The sequence below is a fragment of the Puntigrus tetrazona genome, chromosome 3, assembly GCF_018831695.1.
Source record: "Puntigrus tetrazona isolate hp1 chromosome 3, ASM1883169v1, whole genome shotgun sequence".
NCBI lineage: Eukaryota > Metazoa > Chordata > Actinopteri > Cypriniformes > Cyprinidae > Puntigrus > Puntigrus tetrazona.
Genome location: NC_056701.1, coordinates 15262797 through 15280124, shown reverse-complemented (window position 1 = coordinate 15280124; position 17328 = coordinate 15262797). Strand labels below are relative to the sequence as shown.

At 34.6% G+C, this 17328-nt stretch overlaps 1 protein-coding gene across 2 annotated transcripts; it reads right to left on the bottom strand.

Annotated features, from left to right (window-relative positions):
- Positions 1 to 11: 11 nt before the first annotated feature.
- Positions 12 to 10325, bottom strand: zgc:165423 (uncharacterized protein LOC100101646 homolog). Of its 2 annotated transcripts, XM_043233610.1 has the most exons (14): positions 10194 to 10325; positions 9772 to 9792; positions 9505 to 9667; positions 9148 to 9416; positions 8339 to 8481; positions 8022 to 8244; positions 7472 to 7601; positions 7137 to 7381; positions 6938 to 7035; positions 4610 to 6799; positions 2398 to 4219; positions 1778 to 1888; positions 1398 to 1535; positions 12 to 911 (listed from the first exon to the last, which is right to left on the bottom strand). In XM_043233610.1, exons 1-10 carry the CDS (start codon positions 10240 to 10242, stop codon positions 6539 to 6541), a joined length of 1602 nt encoding a protein of 533 aa, XP_043089545.1. In that variant the 5' UTR covers positions 10243 to 10325; the 3' UTR covers positions 12 to 911; positions 1398 to 1535; positions 1778 to 1888; positions 2398 to 4219; positions 4610 to 6538. The 2 variants fall into 2 exon arrangements, with proteins under 2 accessions (XP_043089545.1, XP_043089539.1); XM_043233604.1 differs by having other exon boundaries at positions 2398 to 6799.
- Positions 10326 to 17328: the final 7003 nt, after the last annotated feature.

The window sequence follows — 17328 nt, the reverse complement described above, 5'->3', positions numbered from 1 at the left end:
GTAAACAAAGCCACTTAATAAAATCTTTAATTCATTTTTACCAATTTACAAAAATATCACATACTTATAAAAAATTAAATAAAAATAAAAATAGAGTTTTGCCAGGCAACATCAATAAGACGTGACCGGGTCACTGCAGGTTTACTTTGTAAGCCATAGTGTGTTGGCTGTCAGCATTCAAAATATGGCCACATACATAACTGTATCACATTTCATATAATACAATACACATACATATTTAGATCATATTTCTTACGATGAAGCCCTGTCAACAATTAGATTAGTAAAAATAGAAAATAACCATTGTTACACCTTTACAGTATAATATCACAAAAGAATCAGATATTTCATCTAAAACTGGTCAGTCAGAACTATATGTATATAAAAGTGTATCTAATATAAATATAGGTGAGCGTACAGTTCAGACATTTCAAAGACATCTGTGTCAGAATGAGATACACTGAACAGCATATATGGTTTATAGATGTCTAACTTCTCTTTATACGAAGCACGAACGTCCATTTTACCAAATACAATGATGCCAAAAAGAATAGAAAAACAAACAACAACAAAAAGTACATAAATGTCACAATAGGAAAATAGAACTTTTTTTGTGCTTTAAATGTAAAAAAAGGTTAAACGTAATGTTTTAAAAGTTCATGGCACTTCTTAAAGCCCTGCACTACAAATTCATAAAAATAATATCTTTACTTTCATCTGTCTTGTATTTTTGCTTGTGTACTTGAAGAATTACAGCTGCATGGAAACCTTTAAAATGAATGAAATACGTATGCAAATGCCTGTTCATCCTTCCATCCACCCTTTTACTTAAACTTGATCTCAAAGCAGAAGCAGTTGATGGAGTCACACTCTGGAGGCTGACAGGTACAGGCACAATCCCACATCGTACACTACATTAAACAAGATCAAGAAAAACAGCTTTATACCAGTTCAATTCATATCACCCCTACATTTGCCAAAATTAAAACTTTTGAGGTTTCTGTTAAAAAAAACGATCAAGCCCAACCCAGGTGGCAAGAAGTAAAGAAAAATAATGTATTGCATTACTCTCCATAAAAATGAACTAACATAGTTAGATACTTTTTATGGAGTAACGTAATACTGTAATGCATTACTTTTAAAAGTAACTTTTCTTAACGCTGGGCATAGTAACACTTTACAATAAGTGTTAATTAGTTAAAGTAAACCAAAAATAAACAACACTTCTAATGCATTATTTATATATATATATATATATATATATATATATATATATATATATATATATATATATATTATATATTACACAAAATCTATTGTAGAATACTTATGTGGCTTAAGTGGAATACTTGTGCATTCATCTTAGAAGTGGAAGAGACAGTGGTCCTGTGACTTACATTAGGGGATGGGCAAGAATAGTCCAGACAGGATTGCAGAGATGGTGGACGGCAGTCACATGACTGGGCACACACTAAACAGTACTCGCAAGGGGAGAAACTCGCGCAGCAGTCTGAACACTGAGGATCACACTTGGCCTGCAAAGGCAGAGAGCTCTTACACAATGCAAAAATGACCCGAAAGTAAGAACTAAAAACAACGGGAAGCGAGATTTAAATTGCCTCTCAGAACAAGGAAGCTGTGAATAATCAGGCTACATCTGAGACAGCTACTGAGATGGATACTGCACAGCAAGAATACTGATTCTGGAAGATTGCCCTGCAACTTAGCTCACAGAAAGGTTTTCTAGAGTTTCCTCAGAAAGATAACGCCGAAGTACCTTGAGACAGTGATGACACCACAGCACAGCGGCGAGGAGAACCATATAGAGCCCCACAGAGATCATGATGATGGCAGGCAGCGGGAGGGAAAGAGCCCACACAGGAACAGTCTGACAGGGCAGATGGAAACACCACTACATCTCACTACTTATTAGTACATATTATTTAAAAAGAATGCGAATCATTATTGTTTGCTTTGTTTTATTATTTTTCTCATAAATAAATATCTTTTCACACGGTTGTACATAACCAAGAGCAAATCACACTTCGATCTGTGATCTGATCGAATTTAGCAACAAAGCTGAGAAAGTACAGCTCATATAATGTACGTTTAGTGAAAGAGACTTGTGTCACAAATTCTGATTATTTGTGTGTACATGGCGTGCATTTATATGGCCTATATACATCTGTTCACTGACATTATTATTATACATTATTTAATATTATTACTATTATTAGTAGTAGTATCTGTATTGCAGTTTTCAGTGAAATGAGTTGTAAGGGAAAACGCTAGTAGTGTGGCTTAAAAACGCACAAATGCAGTTACAGACTGCGTCTAATATTCAAAAATCTAATATTAATTTCCATAACGTAGCAAGCACAAAACAATCGTACATACCATTATACCGTCCCTGCATTCCCAATTTAATTGACCAGGTTTTTCAGTTATTAGAAGGTTCATTTACTTTCATTTACTTTGGATAGCGCATTGTTCTGTAACAAAGCGGACCAATGTTGTCCTAGCAACCGACATTACTACTTCCTCCGCCTGTACGGCGACCCGGAGGAACCAAACTTAATCCATATCGAAAACGTCATAAAAAAATGACTCGAATTTAAGGTTGATAAAATTGATGTTAAACGTTTAGCGTCTTAATTAATTAATATATTATATATGCATGAGGACTTGATATTAACAGACATGGATGTAGTGAATGCAGAACAATGGCATAATTTGAATTATGCTTTGTTTAATATGAATCCTGGTGGCGTGTACATAAAGCAGTTTTATTACATTTATTTTATTTGAATTAAAAACATACAATAGTTACAATCAAGGGAAGACAGATTCTTCTTCTTAGTGTATTTGTGTCATTTATACGTGCCTGTATTTCTACCACCCATCTTTATTCAGACAGATTTCAAGTATTTAGTGTTAGGTTTAGTTCCATTGCCCTCTAGTGTTGAATTGTTGGATCATTTTGCCTGCGAAAATGAAAGACTTGAAAGTACTTTTTGTTTTGAAGATTATTTGGAGATTACTTATGGATTATGTTTATATTTATAATAATAATTTAAAGATCCACTACAAATAATTTTATTTACTATATGCAGGCATTTAGCCTTTTATTAACTTTCTAATAAAAAAAAAGTTAAACTTACTTAGTTTATTAATTCATTTATTAAACTCAGTAAGTAAGTCTAATGCAAGAGCAAACTGCCTAAATAATGTGAACATGAAAATCTGTATTTCATTCTTTGCCTATATGCATATGTGAGTTTACTGAATGACAAAATGACAGAAGACAGTTTAGGGCGAGAATAAAGGGTCAGAATGACACCGGCCCAACCAGTATAGATAAAACATTGTATATGAAGAGAAAGCTTTTGATGAAGACTGTGTGATTAGAGAATTGTGGGTTGAAGCCACAAAAGAGCCGAGGACAAAAACAAAAAAAAAACTTGAATGACAAAGGACATTTTCCTGCTTTGATTAGTGTGTCATGTAACCCTTAACCAACACGAAAGAACCACACGTGGCATTAATAGTTTTAGATTCAGTGGACAAAACAGTTTGAGAACCAGTGCTTTACACTAATATCCACCTAAGTGTTGCTAGTAAGAATGAGATTGATTGTGTGAGAAGACAGCTTTGCTCCTCTAGCCAGAAACTAAGAGAATGTTCTGACAGAAATGTTGAGAATTTAACATTAAACAAACAGAAAAGGAAGAGAGTTGACAGAGTAGTGCTGATGTGTGTCTAAAACCTGAATTCAGACCAAACCCTTGAGTGTAAACAGAAGCTCAGATGAAACAGTGAGAAGAGATTGAAGCCAGGTAAAGCTGAAATTCATATAACTTTGTCACTGCAAGTTAAAAAAGTCCTGTTCATTCAGATATGCCCACAAATTCAACCCTGTTGCTGAATAATAACACCAGGGGCCTGTAACATAAAGACAGAATAGCTGACTGGCCAGGTAAAGTGTTTGGCTTTTAGCAGCATTCATTGCCATAGTAATTTACACTACTTACCTGCTCTAGGGCAAGTTATGTTCTGCTTTAGAGATCTCAAACTGAAATTGGACCGATCAGATCAAAGCAAAGAGAAGAGAAGAGAAGTGTCCAAGAGCCTGCGATTTCTTCTGTGCAGCTGTGAAACACTCAGCAAAGCCATCCACTGCACTGCCAAACAGTCCACTGGTGAATCTAGGAAGGTGAATCTACAAAGGAGATTGCTTATGGACTATTACTATGGACTCCAGCATGTTATGTTATGCATGGTGAAATTTAGGGACAAAGGTGAGAGCATTTAAACGCAGATGAGTTGCGTTCCAAGACAACGGAAAACCATGAACATGTAACAGGCAGCAAAAGAACATGACTAGACAATGAACATGGGCAAACACTTTTTTCCTTGTAAAAAACCTTGTGAGAAAAGGTCCCTTGAATAAAAACCAGTCTACAGGATTCCACAGACAACCTAAGAAGCCAGGGAATGTGTCAGTCTGTATCATTAGCTTTTCACAAATTAGCAATAAAAGCATTGCTCATTCCAACTATGAAATTCACAACTATCAAGAGTTCACAACTATAGTTGTTGTCCTTCCTACCGTTTCAAACCAACCACGTTTACCTCCTGTAGGTTGAAAGAACTGATTTTGCTTGATTTCTTATCTTTGATGAGTTAACGCAATGAAATATCCAATCTTCTCAATGCTCTTATTCATCCTGACCATTTCGTGCTTTGGAAATATTTGAAAAATGCATTGTTTTTATACAGTTATTGCTACTGGGCACACCTGAGCAGAAGTATTTCAATTATGAAATAACAAGTTTGACTTGATGGCCTTAAGTTCAGTTCTCACGTATCTCCCTAACAGTACGACTGTCTGCGTTTCCCTTTGCTGCCACATCTGATATAGCCTATGCTTTGAAGGTCACGGTTCACGCACAACTGTTTTATTTAATTTCATTAAATAAAGAGTATTATTAGGCAAAAAATACTTTCATATAATTAACATTATAGGATCACGAAGACCACACTAGGAATTCCAAACTACATATCTCCTACAGCACACAGGCTATATCTACACAAATCTCTTCATGTTCTCACTCAAGCTTGTCTTAGGCATGTATACAATGAAAACATTGTGTACACTGCAGTGGATTGAGTAAAAAAAGAAAAGAAAAATTCAGTTGAACATTCTGTCATACACTGCCAGAAAAAAAAATTGTATGTGTTTAAGGGCACAGCTTGACATTGACGCAGTACACTTAAAGGGACTCTTTATCTAATTCACCCCTGAAAGGTTGGTAGTAGTACCTCAAAAGTGCATGTTACTGTTTTATATATTTTTAGGGAAAATTACATGTACTGTTTAAGTGAGCCATCAACCTAAATGTATTTTTTTTCCTGACAGTGTACTAAATGAGTTGGTCTTATGACTTTCTACAAGACTTGCCAGTGTATGAACTTTTAATAGGGTCTGTTTGTGTTCTGTCTTTTGTTAAAAAGAGATGTTTTATGTATTTGCCTAACCCAATACAGCCAGACATGTGAAATAATAGTCACATAACATTATAAGAGGTTTAAGATACGATAAAGATATAGGCCTAATATATATTGAAAGGTTTGAATGCGTGTTCTTTGCTGAGTGTCACGGATCACATGGTTAGAATATGGAGCTCATACTAAAGAAAGAACAAAGCACAAAACACAAAACTCAAAGTTTTATTAAGAGGCCCAAACTGAGAAAAAATATGTTCATTGATTCATGTGCTTATATTTACAGTATATGATCAAAAATAAAATGAAATTCTAAGATCTTGTAGTGTAAATCAAGTAGACCATAATAGACTACTTAGATAAAATGCATATAAATATCAGTTGTTACCATGAAATATTTTCCTGCAGGTTTATATGTGATTTAGTTCTAAAAAAAGCTTTATTTTTATGCATATATTTATATTTATGCATAAGTATTTGATTGCTCTCAGTGTCTTTATGTAAAAACTGCACTGATATTTGAAAATATCTTATTGGGATTTACTAATATTCATGAGAGCCTGGAAATTCATGGTATTAATGAGTATACTGTATAAAAAACACAGTGGCTCAAAAACAGTTCAGGCAACTGACATTTATTAACAATAAAACAATGAATCATTTAATAATAAAGTAATAATATCTTCACAAAATAATTTAAATTTATGTCATTTTAAGTTCCCATGACTCAAAAATGTATAATTCTCTTCACGTTTCAGGACAATAAACAACTTTATTATAGACGATACATTGTTTTCTTATACAGATTTCCATAAGCACAAATTTATTTCACTTATAAAGTAAAAAGTAATGGAGTTCATTTACTGGAGAGTTTAAGTGAAAGAAAGTGTTAAGATCCCACCTTGATATTTTTTTATTTAAACTAAAGGTTTATATAGCTTTATTTCTAATATAAGACCAAATTCCCTTTGATTCTCCATATAATGTACCGCATATGTTATTGTATTCGGTGATGGAGTGACAGATGGCCATTTTAGTAAAAGGCCTGGAGCACTGCTGGGAGAGAGAGCAGAAGGATGTAGATAAGAGAGAAGGGAGAGAATGACTCTGCCCCATCCAGAATAGATGGGATGTTGTTGATAGTGTTAGTCATGAAGTAGCTGAAAGGATTGGTCTGGATGAAGACTGTGGTGTTGCTGAATGGGTTGACCTGACTGCCAGGGGGAATGGACAAAATACCAGTCTGGACCCACATGTTGTTGGCTTTGCACAGCAGAGGACTGCCGTCATCATCCTGAGGGAGATTGAGCCACAAAGATACTGAACGTACAGTGCTAGTCTTCAAGGCAACATTACAATCCTACAAAGCAACTCAAATCTTTTTCAGACTGAAAAATCAAAAGACAAGACTAAAAAAGGACTGTGCAAATACCTGCTGAACGTCCAGAAGCCTTGTGCAGATGTTGGCCTGTGTGGTTTGTGTCGCATCGCAGCTTTCAATGGTGGTCTGCATCTCTTGGAAAGATAGATCTGCATAAGAAGAAAGAAAAACAGATTAGACAAAAACTACTTTGGGTTGTAGTTGAATGCACTGGCATAGAAAGGCTGAATAAATGATTACGTGAACTCACATGTAAAAGCATTTGAGTCCCAACCGATTACCGCACATGCAGTACCAGGTTCAAATTGTAGATTAAAGATGTCTACAGGTAAATTGGGAACTTGAGAAAATGGATTAGAGAGTTGCAGGAGCGCCACACCGTTTCCTAAAACATCGTCAACAAAGACATTTGCCACGTTGGTCGCAATTGGCATGCTGGAGCAGTCTGGTTGGACAACGTTGAGGACGACTTCCCATCCATCTGTACTCATATATCTGAAAAATGAGATGAACGTGAGTGCACAAGTCATCGGTTTATAACTGATTTGATTTTAAATGAAGTTTAGTTTTTCCTGAAATGATTACCTGGCGAAGCAGCTCACAGAAGTCAAGACGTAATAGTCAGAGACCAAAGTTCCTACACACATGTGACTATTTTGATAAGTTACACTAGCCATCCATGGCCATGACCCTGCAGAGCCTCCACACACTGGTGCTGGAGAGAAAAGAGGGAGAGGAGAAGAGAATATAAATATTAAATGTAGACGGCAGCTTCAGGGGAAGTGAAAGCAAGCTGTAAGTTGTGGTGATGTTATCAAAGTGCAATTCCAAGTGAATTAAAATATCCTGCAACGTCTTAAATCTGAAAGTTATTATCTCTCAAAAGAAAGTGTCAACTCTGAATCATTGAAACGAGTCGTTTTTAAAGACGAATCCAAAGTCGCTTCATGTTGACGTCAACATGAAATTTTAGCATATTGCCTGCCCACTTTTTGGTCTTTTCGCGTTGGTACTGAATGTAAAAGCAAGTACATGTTTTGCCACTAGGTGCTGCTTTTCAAGCGGAAAAAGCTCATAAATCACCGTAGGGGGCTGTAAAAATGAATCCTTTCATACATTTTTATATGAAACATACCTGTTGATGGGCAGGTCTCATCCAGAGGAGGCGCAGTGGAGATAAAAGGGACGAAACCCGCATTATTCATGCCCACGTGCTGAGTGATCCAGTTCTGGTAGTTGGACACTCTTGCATACACACCGGGAAGATTAGGCAGAGCACAACCCTGACCGTAACTCACAACTCCAGCCTGGATCCAAGTAGCGCCTTGTTTGATGACCAGTGGACCGCCAGAGTCACCCTGAACAGCGACAGAGTAAATCAAATATTAACACATTAATACATTTTACAAAATACTATTGCACTATTGCATACAAGCAATGTACTGTGGATACCTGGCAGGAATCTTTTCCACCTGCCAGTGGTCCAGCGCACATCATGTTGTCTGTTATTCCTCCTTGATTAAGGCAGTTACACTTAGTATTTCCAACCATGGGCACATCCACCTCCTGCAGGTTCTGGGGTGAAGGAAGGGGTACTGCGAAACAATAAATGAGGAAACACCATCAATGCTCAGATAACAGGCAAATATCCTTTTAAGTAATATGCTGATCTTTAGAAGCAGAATAATTGACATTAACATGTTTTTTAATACATATTTTTCAGTTAAAGTTTTAGTAAATGTTGTTGTTTTTATAAATAAAAATAAAAAACAAATTTAAACATCTTTTATAAATAACAGCTAATCTGTAATTATTAATCTTTATCTCATTTTAAGTATTTTTTTAACTTTCCTAAAAAGAAAGAAAATGTTTTCTTGACAACAGGATCAAGAAATGTGCATTTTTGTATGGTTTATGTTTTTTTTATGGGTTTAGTTTTAGTCAAATAAAACAATCATGACATGGATTCCCGGCAAGTGTCAGAAGTTCGTAAAGTTTCACTGATTACATACTTTTATGTTTTGACTCAATTAGTTTTTCATTTGTATTTTTTAAAATCTTTTCGTCTCGATTATAGAATTATTAAAATCATTTTGGTACACACTTCAGCTTCAAATCTCATTAACAAACCATTAACAATGGTTCACAATTAATTATGTGTACTAATAGTTACTAAGGTAATTGTTACATTTTGGTATTGGTTAGAATTATACATGTAGAATAAGATCATGTAAAATAAATGCTTTATAACCGCTTCTTACCGCCCGAAGCAATGGTTCCCCATCCTGTGACCCACAGCATGTCACTGTTGAATATACTTCCCTCTGCTGCCAAACAGACTGGTTGGATGTAATCAGTGAAGGGCACAGGTGTGGAGAGATGCAGCAGAGCCATGTCATTGTCATGAGGGAGGATGTTGTATTGTGGATGAACTATGACTTGAGAGACGGTTCTGGACAACTCGTTTGGATTGGGTAGATCCTGACTCTTTCGACCCAAGTACACAGTATAGACCGAAGCATCGGGGGTGCTAAAACGAGGACACGACCAAGTGTTTACAACCACTTTAATGATAAAGCACAAGAAGCCATGTTATTGAAGATGTTTGTGCGGATAACCTCGGAAAGCAGTGAGCTGCCGACAGAACCCATTCAGAGTTGATGAGCGATCCACCGCAGAAATGACTCCCGTCCTGGTGAAGACTGACCTGCCATGGCCAAGCGCCGGCAGAAGCGTTCTGTCCACCGACGATCTTCGTGTTGAGGGGCGCTTTGCCACAATCTTCAAATAAATGAGGGAAAAGACGGTCACGCTCACGCTCCGAGATAAAAGTGAATATGTCACTCACTAAACTGTATTATCATGTGATTAACAAAAATATTTACCAAAAGATTGGGAGTCACCCCCTGGAGGAGAAGACACAAGATCAAATGTTAAAAAAGACAATTGCTCTTCACCAGTACTATCAACATGCAATTACTGATATAAACTGGAAGAAAAAATATTGTACATTTCCATAAAATTAAAACTCAGCAAACTATGAAACTATAATTATCTTTTATATATATATATTGAATACATCATATTTAATATTATACTTTAAATAAGTCTTTTTAATAAAAATATTAAATGTATATATAAATAATTACATTAAAATAAATACAACAAAATTATTTATTGACACTATGACATATGCTTACATTAATAATTTAATGTTACAGTCGGTAGGTTTTGTTTTTGTATTAAATTTATTTTATCAGGAGCAAGTACCAGATAACGAACATGATACGAAGATAACAGCATTTACCTACGGTTAGGAGAGCGATCCCAAAAACCAAACTCAGTGTGGAGAACATCTTCACCCTTCTGATTTGGCTGCTGACTCTGAACTTATATATCCCCTAGATCCTGACGTCTACACACATCTCCTGATTTTCCTATTGAAGTCGAAGTTGCCTTGGTCACACCTACACAGTGAAACCAATAGCTCTCATACAATAGAAATGCTGAAAAAAATAGAAAAAAGTACAGACAGAGATGTTGTCATATTAACTTGATTTTCAGCGTGAAATACCTTTACATAAAGTAAATTTTGCCCGAGTAAGGGACATTTTGATTATGCTATGTACGTGTGTATGATGTATGTATGCATTTTCTTAATAACTAAACAAAATTAAACATGCACTCTTCGACTTGATCTTACTTTGATGTTTTGTCTTAAATCAATATATTAAACCGCAATGTAGTCTGTTGCTCTCAGTTTCTGTGAGCTTTCCAAATGCAGCATTCATATCAATGTACAATACTAAGCTTTATTAACGTATAAAGTGCAAAAACGCATGAAAACGACATCGCTTTAAAATAGTTAATATACTGTAAATATTAACAAATCTTCACGTTCACATGCTTGTCTGACAATGAAACTGGTTTTGCAGGTTTTCGAGCGGCACAAAACTATGCATTATCATAATAGGGGATGACAAGGAGTGTTCTTTTCTCTTTTTTACAGTGTTATTTTAGTCATTTTTCAAAAAGAGTTCGATCTTTGTATTTTATGTGTACAAAAGTGCATTGCTGAAAAAGACAAGTATAATAACAATGAAATGAATCTTTCATGCCGTCGAATAAGTTGCTTATGTAACAATGATATCTGCACGAATACAATGTCTGCTGCGCACAAACATTACAATAACATTTCATATAATATTATTGATATAATATTATTTAGTGTAAATATTCAATCTATTTCTTAGTTCTTACTTAAGGGAAGGCTTCTGTAGTTTAAGTGTTTGGTTTATACTTTAAGTCACTTTTTAGTAAGTTTCAAGTTCTTACTCCAGGGAAGGATTTAGCTTTCCAGCTTTTTATTTAAGCTGTCAGGTACGTTTTAGTAAGTTTCAAGTTCTCACTCTAGGGGAGGCTTTTTTAGTTTTGGTTTGTACTTTCAGTCACTTTGTGTCTAAAGAGTTTAGTATTTATTACAATTTTAACAGCTTTTTTTTTAAACACAGTGATTTCAAACACCCATAAATCAATGTATTTTCACCAGACATCAATTTAAAACGTTTTTACCAGCCAGTCTATTTAATAGTTGCAATTCAGTGTATAATCGTAATTAAAAATAAAATAAAAATACTTTTGTCTGCGCAACAAAACGTAATTATGGAGTTGTTTTTCTTTTATGCACGTTACACACAATGCATACTGAAGCCCTCACTTTGTCTCTGTGAAACAACACCTGACAAAAACTTCTTTGTTTCTCGTGTTTTAGTTTTAGTGTCATTACTTGAGACGTATCACTCGTCAAAAAAAAAAACAGACAACAAAAAAACTTCAGGCATCCTAGTCAAACGAGTTTCCACAAATATTCCACAGAAATGAACATGACTTTGACTTGTACATGAATTCATTTGGCATGTCTATTCTTTTTTAAATCCTGGCCGGAATTTCATTAATTCATTATTATATTTAATAAATCTGTAACACGTCACATTGAGCTTCATTAGTTAACATGAACTAAGAATGAACTATATTTCTACATTATTTAATGTTAATTTAGTTTTATTGTATATGAAGTGAATTTAAGACACTTCTAACAAGCTGTGTGTTTTTATCCTTTGGTGAATTTCTGTTGTATTGTGAGCTTAAACCTATATGTATATGTTATTTGTTGCTGATGTCTTGGCCAGGTCACTCTTACAAAAGAGATTTTAATCTCAATGAGTTGTTTAACCTTGTTAAAGAAAGGAAAATAAATAATTAATAAATGTACAAGCTGGGTTTGCTAACATTATTTGATGCACTGTGAACTAACATGAACAATGAATTACTGTATCATTCTTAAATAACATTAGCAAATATGACTAATTAGTGTAATAAATGTATAGTTCATTATTTGCTCGTGTTAGTTAATACATTAATGTTAACAAACACTGTTTGTAAAGTGTTACTAATTTATATGTCTATATGTTTATATGTCACTAAAATATATTAAGGAATATCAGTTAAGATTTTTTTGTCCATGCTCCTTATACTGAGCTTATTTTTTTTATCCCCCACTTCTATATTTCGAGTCCCTGAAAATGCACTCAAAGCTTTATTCGGTACCAGTCCATGTTTCATTTGAATACAGAACATGCACACTGACCATTAACTTACGTTTTTGAGAAGATGCTTCTATGTGAAATGGGTTTTAGCTCAGTAAATTCTATAAGGTACATGTGACATGTTGGCTTGTTGAAGGTGATAATGGAAATGGGCGAGGCGAAACAATAGAAAGTTATGCTTTTCATATTAGATTCACCCACGCTCAGCATGCGATGTGGGATGATACTGGGTTAAAGTGGACTCAGGGATGGGCACCAGTTGTGTTTTACCCTCAAGTATAGCACAGCACCTGAGCAAACAGAGCTACTTTAGGTAGATGACTTACAAATAGTCCATTACCAACTTCAAATTGCATGACAAAAAAATTGAAGCGAGTAACATAATCTATTACATAATATAATCAGATCGTTTTTTGAAAATGCAAAGAAAAAGAAAATACATTCCATTTGTTGTTAATGACAGCATGAAGTGTTTAAAATGTTTCATCACACTGATTTTCCAAATTAGTGTTCATAAAGGATCTGCAGGGTGTTTGAGAGTTTAATGAAAAGCAAGTGCTTTATTAAATTAAAATTATATATATATATATATATATATATATATATATATATATATATATATATATATATGTGTATATATGTATATATTTATAATTAAAAATTTTTAATAAAGTAAAAAAATTACATTAATGAAATAAATAAAAATACTTTATTTGTTTATCTTTTATGTGACCATTTACCAACATCAGAAAACCGTGTACAAGCTAATGTGATAATTGTTAAAATCAAGTTGTAAAATCTCAAGGTTACATCAGATGTAAATAAAAAACAATGTGAATTTTTCCACTTTAATGTATTTCAAAGATAAAAGCCTTAAGATAAAAAAATAGCCCACTGAGTAATAATTCAAATACAAATGAGTTGTTCATCATTGATGCTTGTAATTATCAGAATCGCATATTATATATATATATATATATATATATATATACTGTATATATATATATGTGTGATTGTCCACTGGAGGAAGATGAAAAATAAGACTGTGTGGTGTTATAACCACTTGATATTAAGTTAAATGAAGAGACCACTCAGCACCTCTACGTGAACTGCAGCCATTCAGTTCCAGTGTCTGTTGATTTTCAGCACAGGTATAGCTCATTCAACTTAATGAAGTATTAATTAGGAGATCACCTTAACCAAATATACAAGGGAGAGTACAAATAAAAAAAAAATACTCTTGTAATCATTAGTATCCTCTTATATGTCGAATGTAATTAAAATCACATAATAACTGTTGAACATGCCAAAAGACTTGAAAATATTTGTTTTCAGCGAGGAATATAATGGTTCTGTTTTGGCGAAGGGTTGAGCATTAGGTTGTTTTCATCTTTAGACCCCAAAATGAGGTAACGTTACATAGCGCAAATTATTAAATAAAGTATTTTGTTTTGTTTTCTTTCCATACAGAAAGTATACTTGTCACTTTGTAAAATTACAGTTGAGCCACTGATGGCAGATGAAGCATTCAGACGACGTCTTACTTTTCTGCACCTTACAGGGTACTATCTTAAATTGTGATCAAAGCTTTTACGATGTTGGAACGACATGGGGGCAAGTAGAAAAATTACAAAATGTTCATTTTGGGGTAGAGTAACCTCAGTTCATAAGAACAAGGTAAAGCAAAAACAACTCCACTGACCAGCCGACTCATTTGAATGCCACTCAATGACCGTAGCGTGACATAAAGTGACCTACAAAAAGAATGACAAACAGCAGCTGGGATGAAGTGCATGGCAAGGACGGTTCAAAACAGGCTCCTGAGGGCAGAGGTGAAGTCATGCAAAGATATTGGGGGCCAGTTCCCCTCTGGCCCAAAAGGACAGGACCTTCTCCGATGAGCCTAATTTAGCTCGGTTGTTAAATGGTTAGACAGAGACCTTGAGAGGCTCACAGTGAAATTTGGTGGAGGAATAATCATAGGTGCTTAAGCAAGGCTGGAATCACGTGTCTTTAAAGCAAACATGAATTAAGCCACTAAGGCTGTTCTGAAAGAAAAAACATTTCTGCTCTGACAATGACAAAACTCTGAGATTTCGGCAGGACAATGCTCCGTGCCGCACAGCCAGATCAGTCGAGGTGTGGACCGAAAGCCACCACATCAACACACACATCATGATCTCCAGACCTGAGCCATGTTGAAAACCTCTGGAATGTGATCAAGAGGAAGATGGATGCTCACAAACCATCAAACAAAGCTGAGCTGCTTGAATTTTTTAATTTTTTTTTGCCAGGAGTGGCATAAAGTCACCCAACAACAACGTCAAGGACTGGAAGAGAGCATGCCATGAATATGAAATTAATATGGTCTAGTTTTCTTCCCAGTATCATTTAACATATCATTTGATGTATCAGTGTATCCTATGGTGTGACAGAAAAATGTAAAAGAAATAAATGATAAACCTTAATATTGAAGATAAGCTTCTCTCATGAAACTCTAAGAATGAAGATACATTTTTCTCATGTTTCTTGTGTGTTGGTAACCAAACAGCTTAGTTACCAATACTGTTCAAATACCTTGTTTTATGTTTAAAGGTATTTTCCCAAATAACCACAAGATAAAATCAAGATACTTTTTTGTTGTAACTATGGACTATGTTGCCAAGAGTGATGTAGAAGTTTGACCATGAAGCTTATGCTGGTGATGTCCTGAAGAGAAACCCAGATTTCACAATAAATTATATCATTTTCAGCCGTAAGAATTTTTTAAAGCTTATTGTTTCCTAAAACACCACAGTCATATATGATATGAGAGCAGCAAGGCCTGTAGCTAGGGAGCATGTGTTAATTATTATAAATATAATAATACTTTTTCTCAAACATAGTCAGTGGAGCATTGTTTAGTTAATAATAATTTATTTCTTTATACTTTAATTAATTAATAACAAACATTAAAGGGAAAGTTCTGTCAGGAATCCATGTTTTGAACTTCCATTCACTCACCTTTGGCCTTTGGTCACCCGCTTGCACTACACTACTGTTGTACCTCACACTGGACTTCATTTCCCAGACTCCATTGCACAGATTGGTTACACCTGCATTCAATTACACACTCTCACCTGATTACACAGCTATATCCAGTCAAACACACGCTTTTTAAGCATTGAACTTCATCTCGCTCACCACCGATTATTGTTGTAGCACATGTATACGCATAGCGATAGCTACTTTACAGAGCCATTTCCCTAGTTTAACCCTAGTTTCCGTTTTTTTTTTATATCTTTGCCTTGGTTTTTGGATATCTCTTTTGTCTTGCTGTTTGGACTCTATTTGCCCCTGTATGACCCATCACTCATGTATAGGACATTATTCAGATTTTTTGTAATGGCATTAATCAACCTCATCTTTTGTTGATTATTTTGGACTATGCTTTGTTGATTTAACACCGCTGCTTGGAGACAAATTCTGCTGTGGTGGCTTTATATGTTATTATATTCTCTGCAAAATTGAGCAAAAACACGTAAAATCATGCTTAAATAACATAACAGATCATCAACTTCTTATTTACTGAACTGTTGTATTGAATCACATTTAAACTTGTGATATTCGGGACAAACAGGACTTCTGTAATAGTTCTGCTAAAAAAAAACTCCTACCCAAAACACAATAGAAAATGTGACAGATTTAATGGTTATTATTGGAAATATATTTGTTTAAATGTAAACTATAATTGTGTCTACTGGTATGTGATGGGTTCTATTGGTGGGGTGTTAAATATCATGAAAAATGCCCAAAACACACAAAAAAATTAATTGTACTGGAAAAAGCTAATGATTCATAATGCAATTTTTATGGAAACCATTTGAATATCTATGATGATTTCTACTGGGCTTTCATTGCCATCACTGTTCACGTGATAGCGCTTATCGTGGGCTACCATGATATATGCTAAATATTAGACCAAAAAAAAAAAAAAACATACAGGGGCATTTTTTCACCAGTATCTTGAATTTTAGAGCATAATTGCATTTATGGAGTTGTTGCCATGCATGATATTTGTCAGCAGTCAACTGTATGAAATGTAAGATGATGTAGGCTACAGATCTATATACATACAAAGAAAACAAATAGATAGCCTAGAAAGAAATATAGAAAACTAGTGTTACAGTTTAAATGTTTGCGTTTATACAAGGAATTTATCAGTGTTTTTCTTTATCAATCTTAAATCTTATACAATATAAGCTAATGCTTTTTGGATGGCCTAAAATACTCAGCTGAAAGCACTTAAGAGAGGAAAGTTACTTTTTTTTTTTTTTTTCCTTAATTTATTACCATGCTATACCAATTATAGTCATTTTTTAACCTGTTGAGCAGATGTCGTTGCGCTCAGTTTCCAGCACAATTCAATCAGTCTCTCTATCTACAACACAGATGTTGATGTTAAGTTCTCAATGCACTGGAACTGATATTGCCCACGGCACCAGTTTTGTTGATTTTGAAGCCTCAACATGTAGTGCTGATTTTTATGGCACCATTTCCCCCTACTGGCGAAAGCTGTAGCTAAACATATTGGTATACTTCCTGGGAGTTCATCTGAGCAGCTGCATTTCAGATGAAAAGGAATGCTAACAGACAGCTTTCTCCAGCTATAACATCTGAGCACAACCAGAGGTCACCATTGTTTTATTTATATATATATATATATATATATATATATATATGTTGTGCTCAGATATATATAACAGTGCTGTCAAACAATCAATAAAAGTACAAAACCAAAAATAAAAGTTTTGTTTACATTCTATATTATTTTTATACATATTTTCTTTTCCTTAT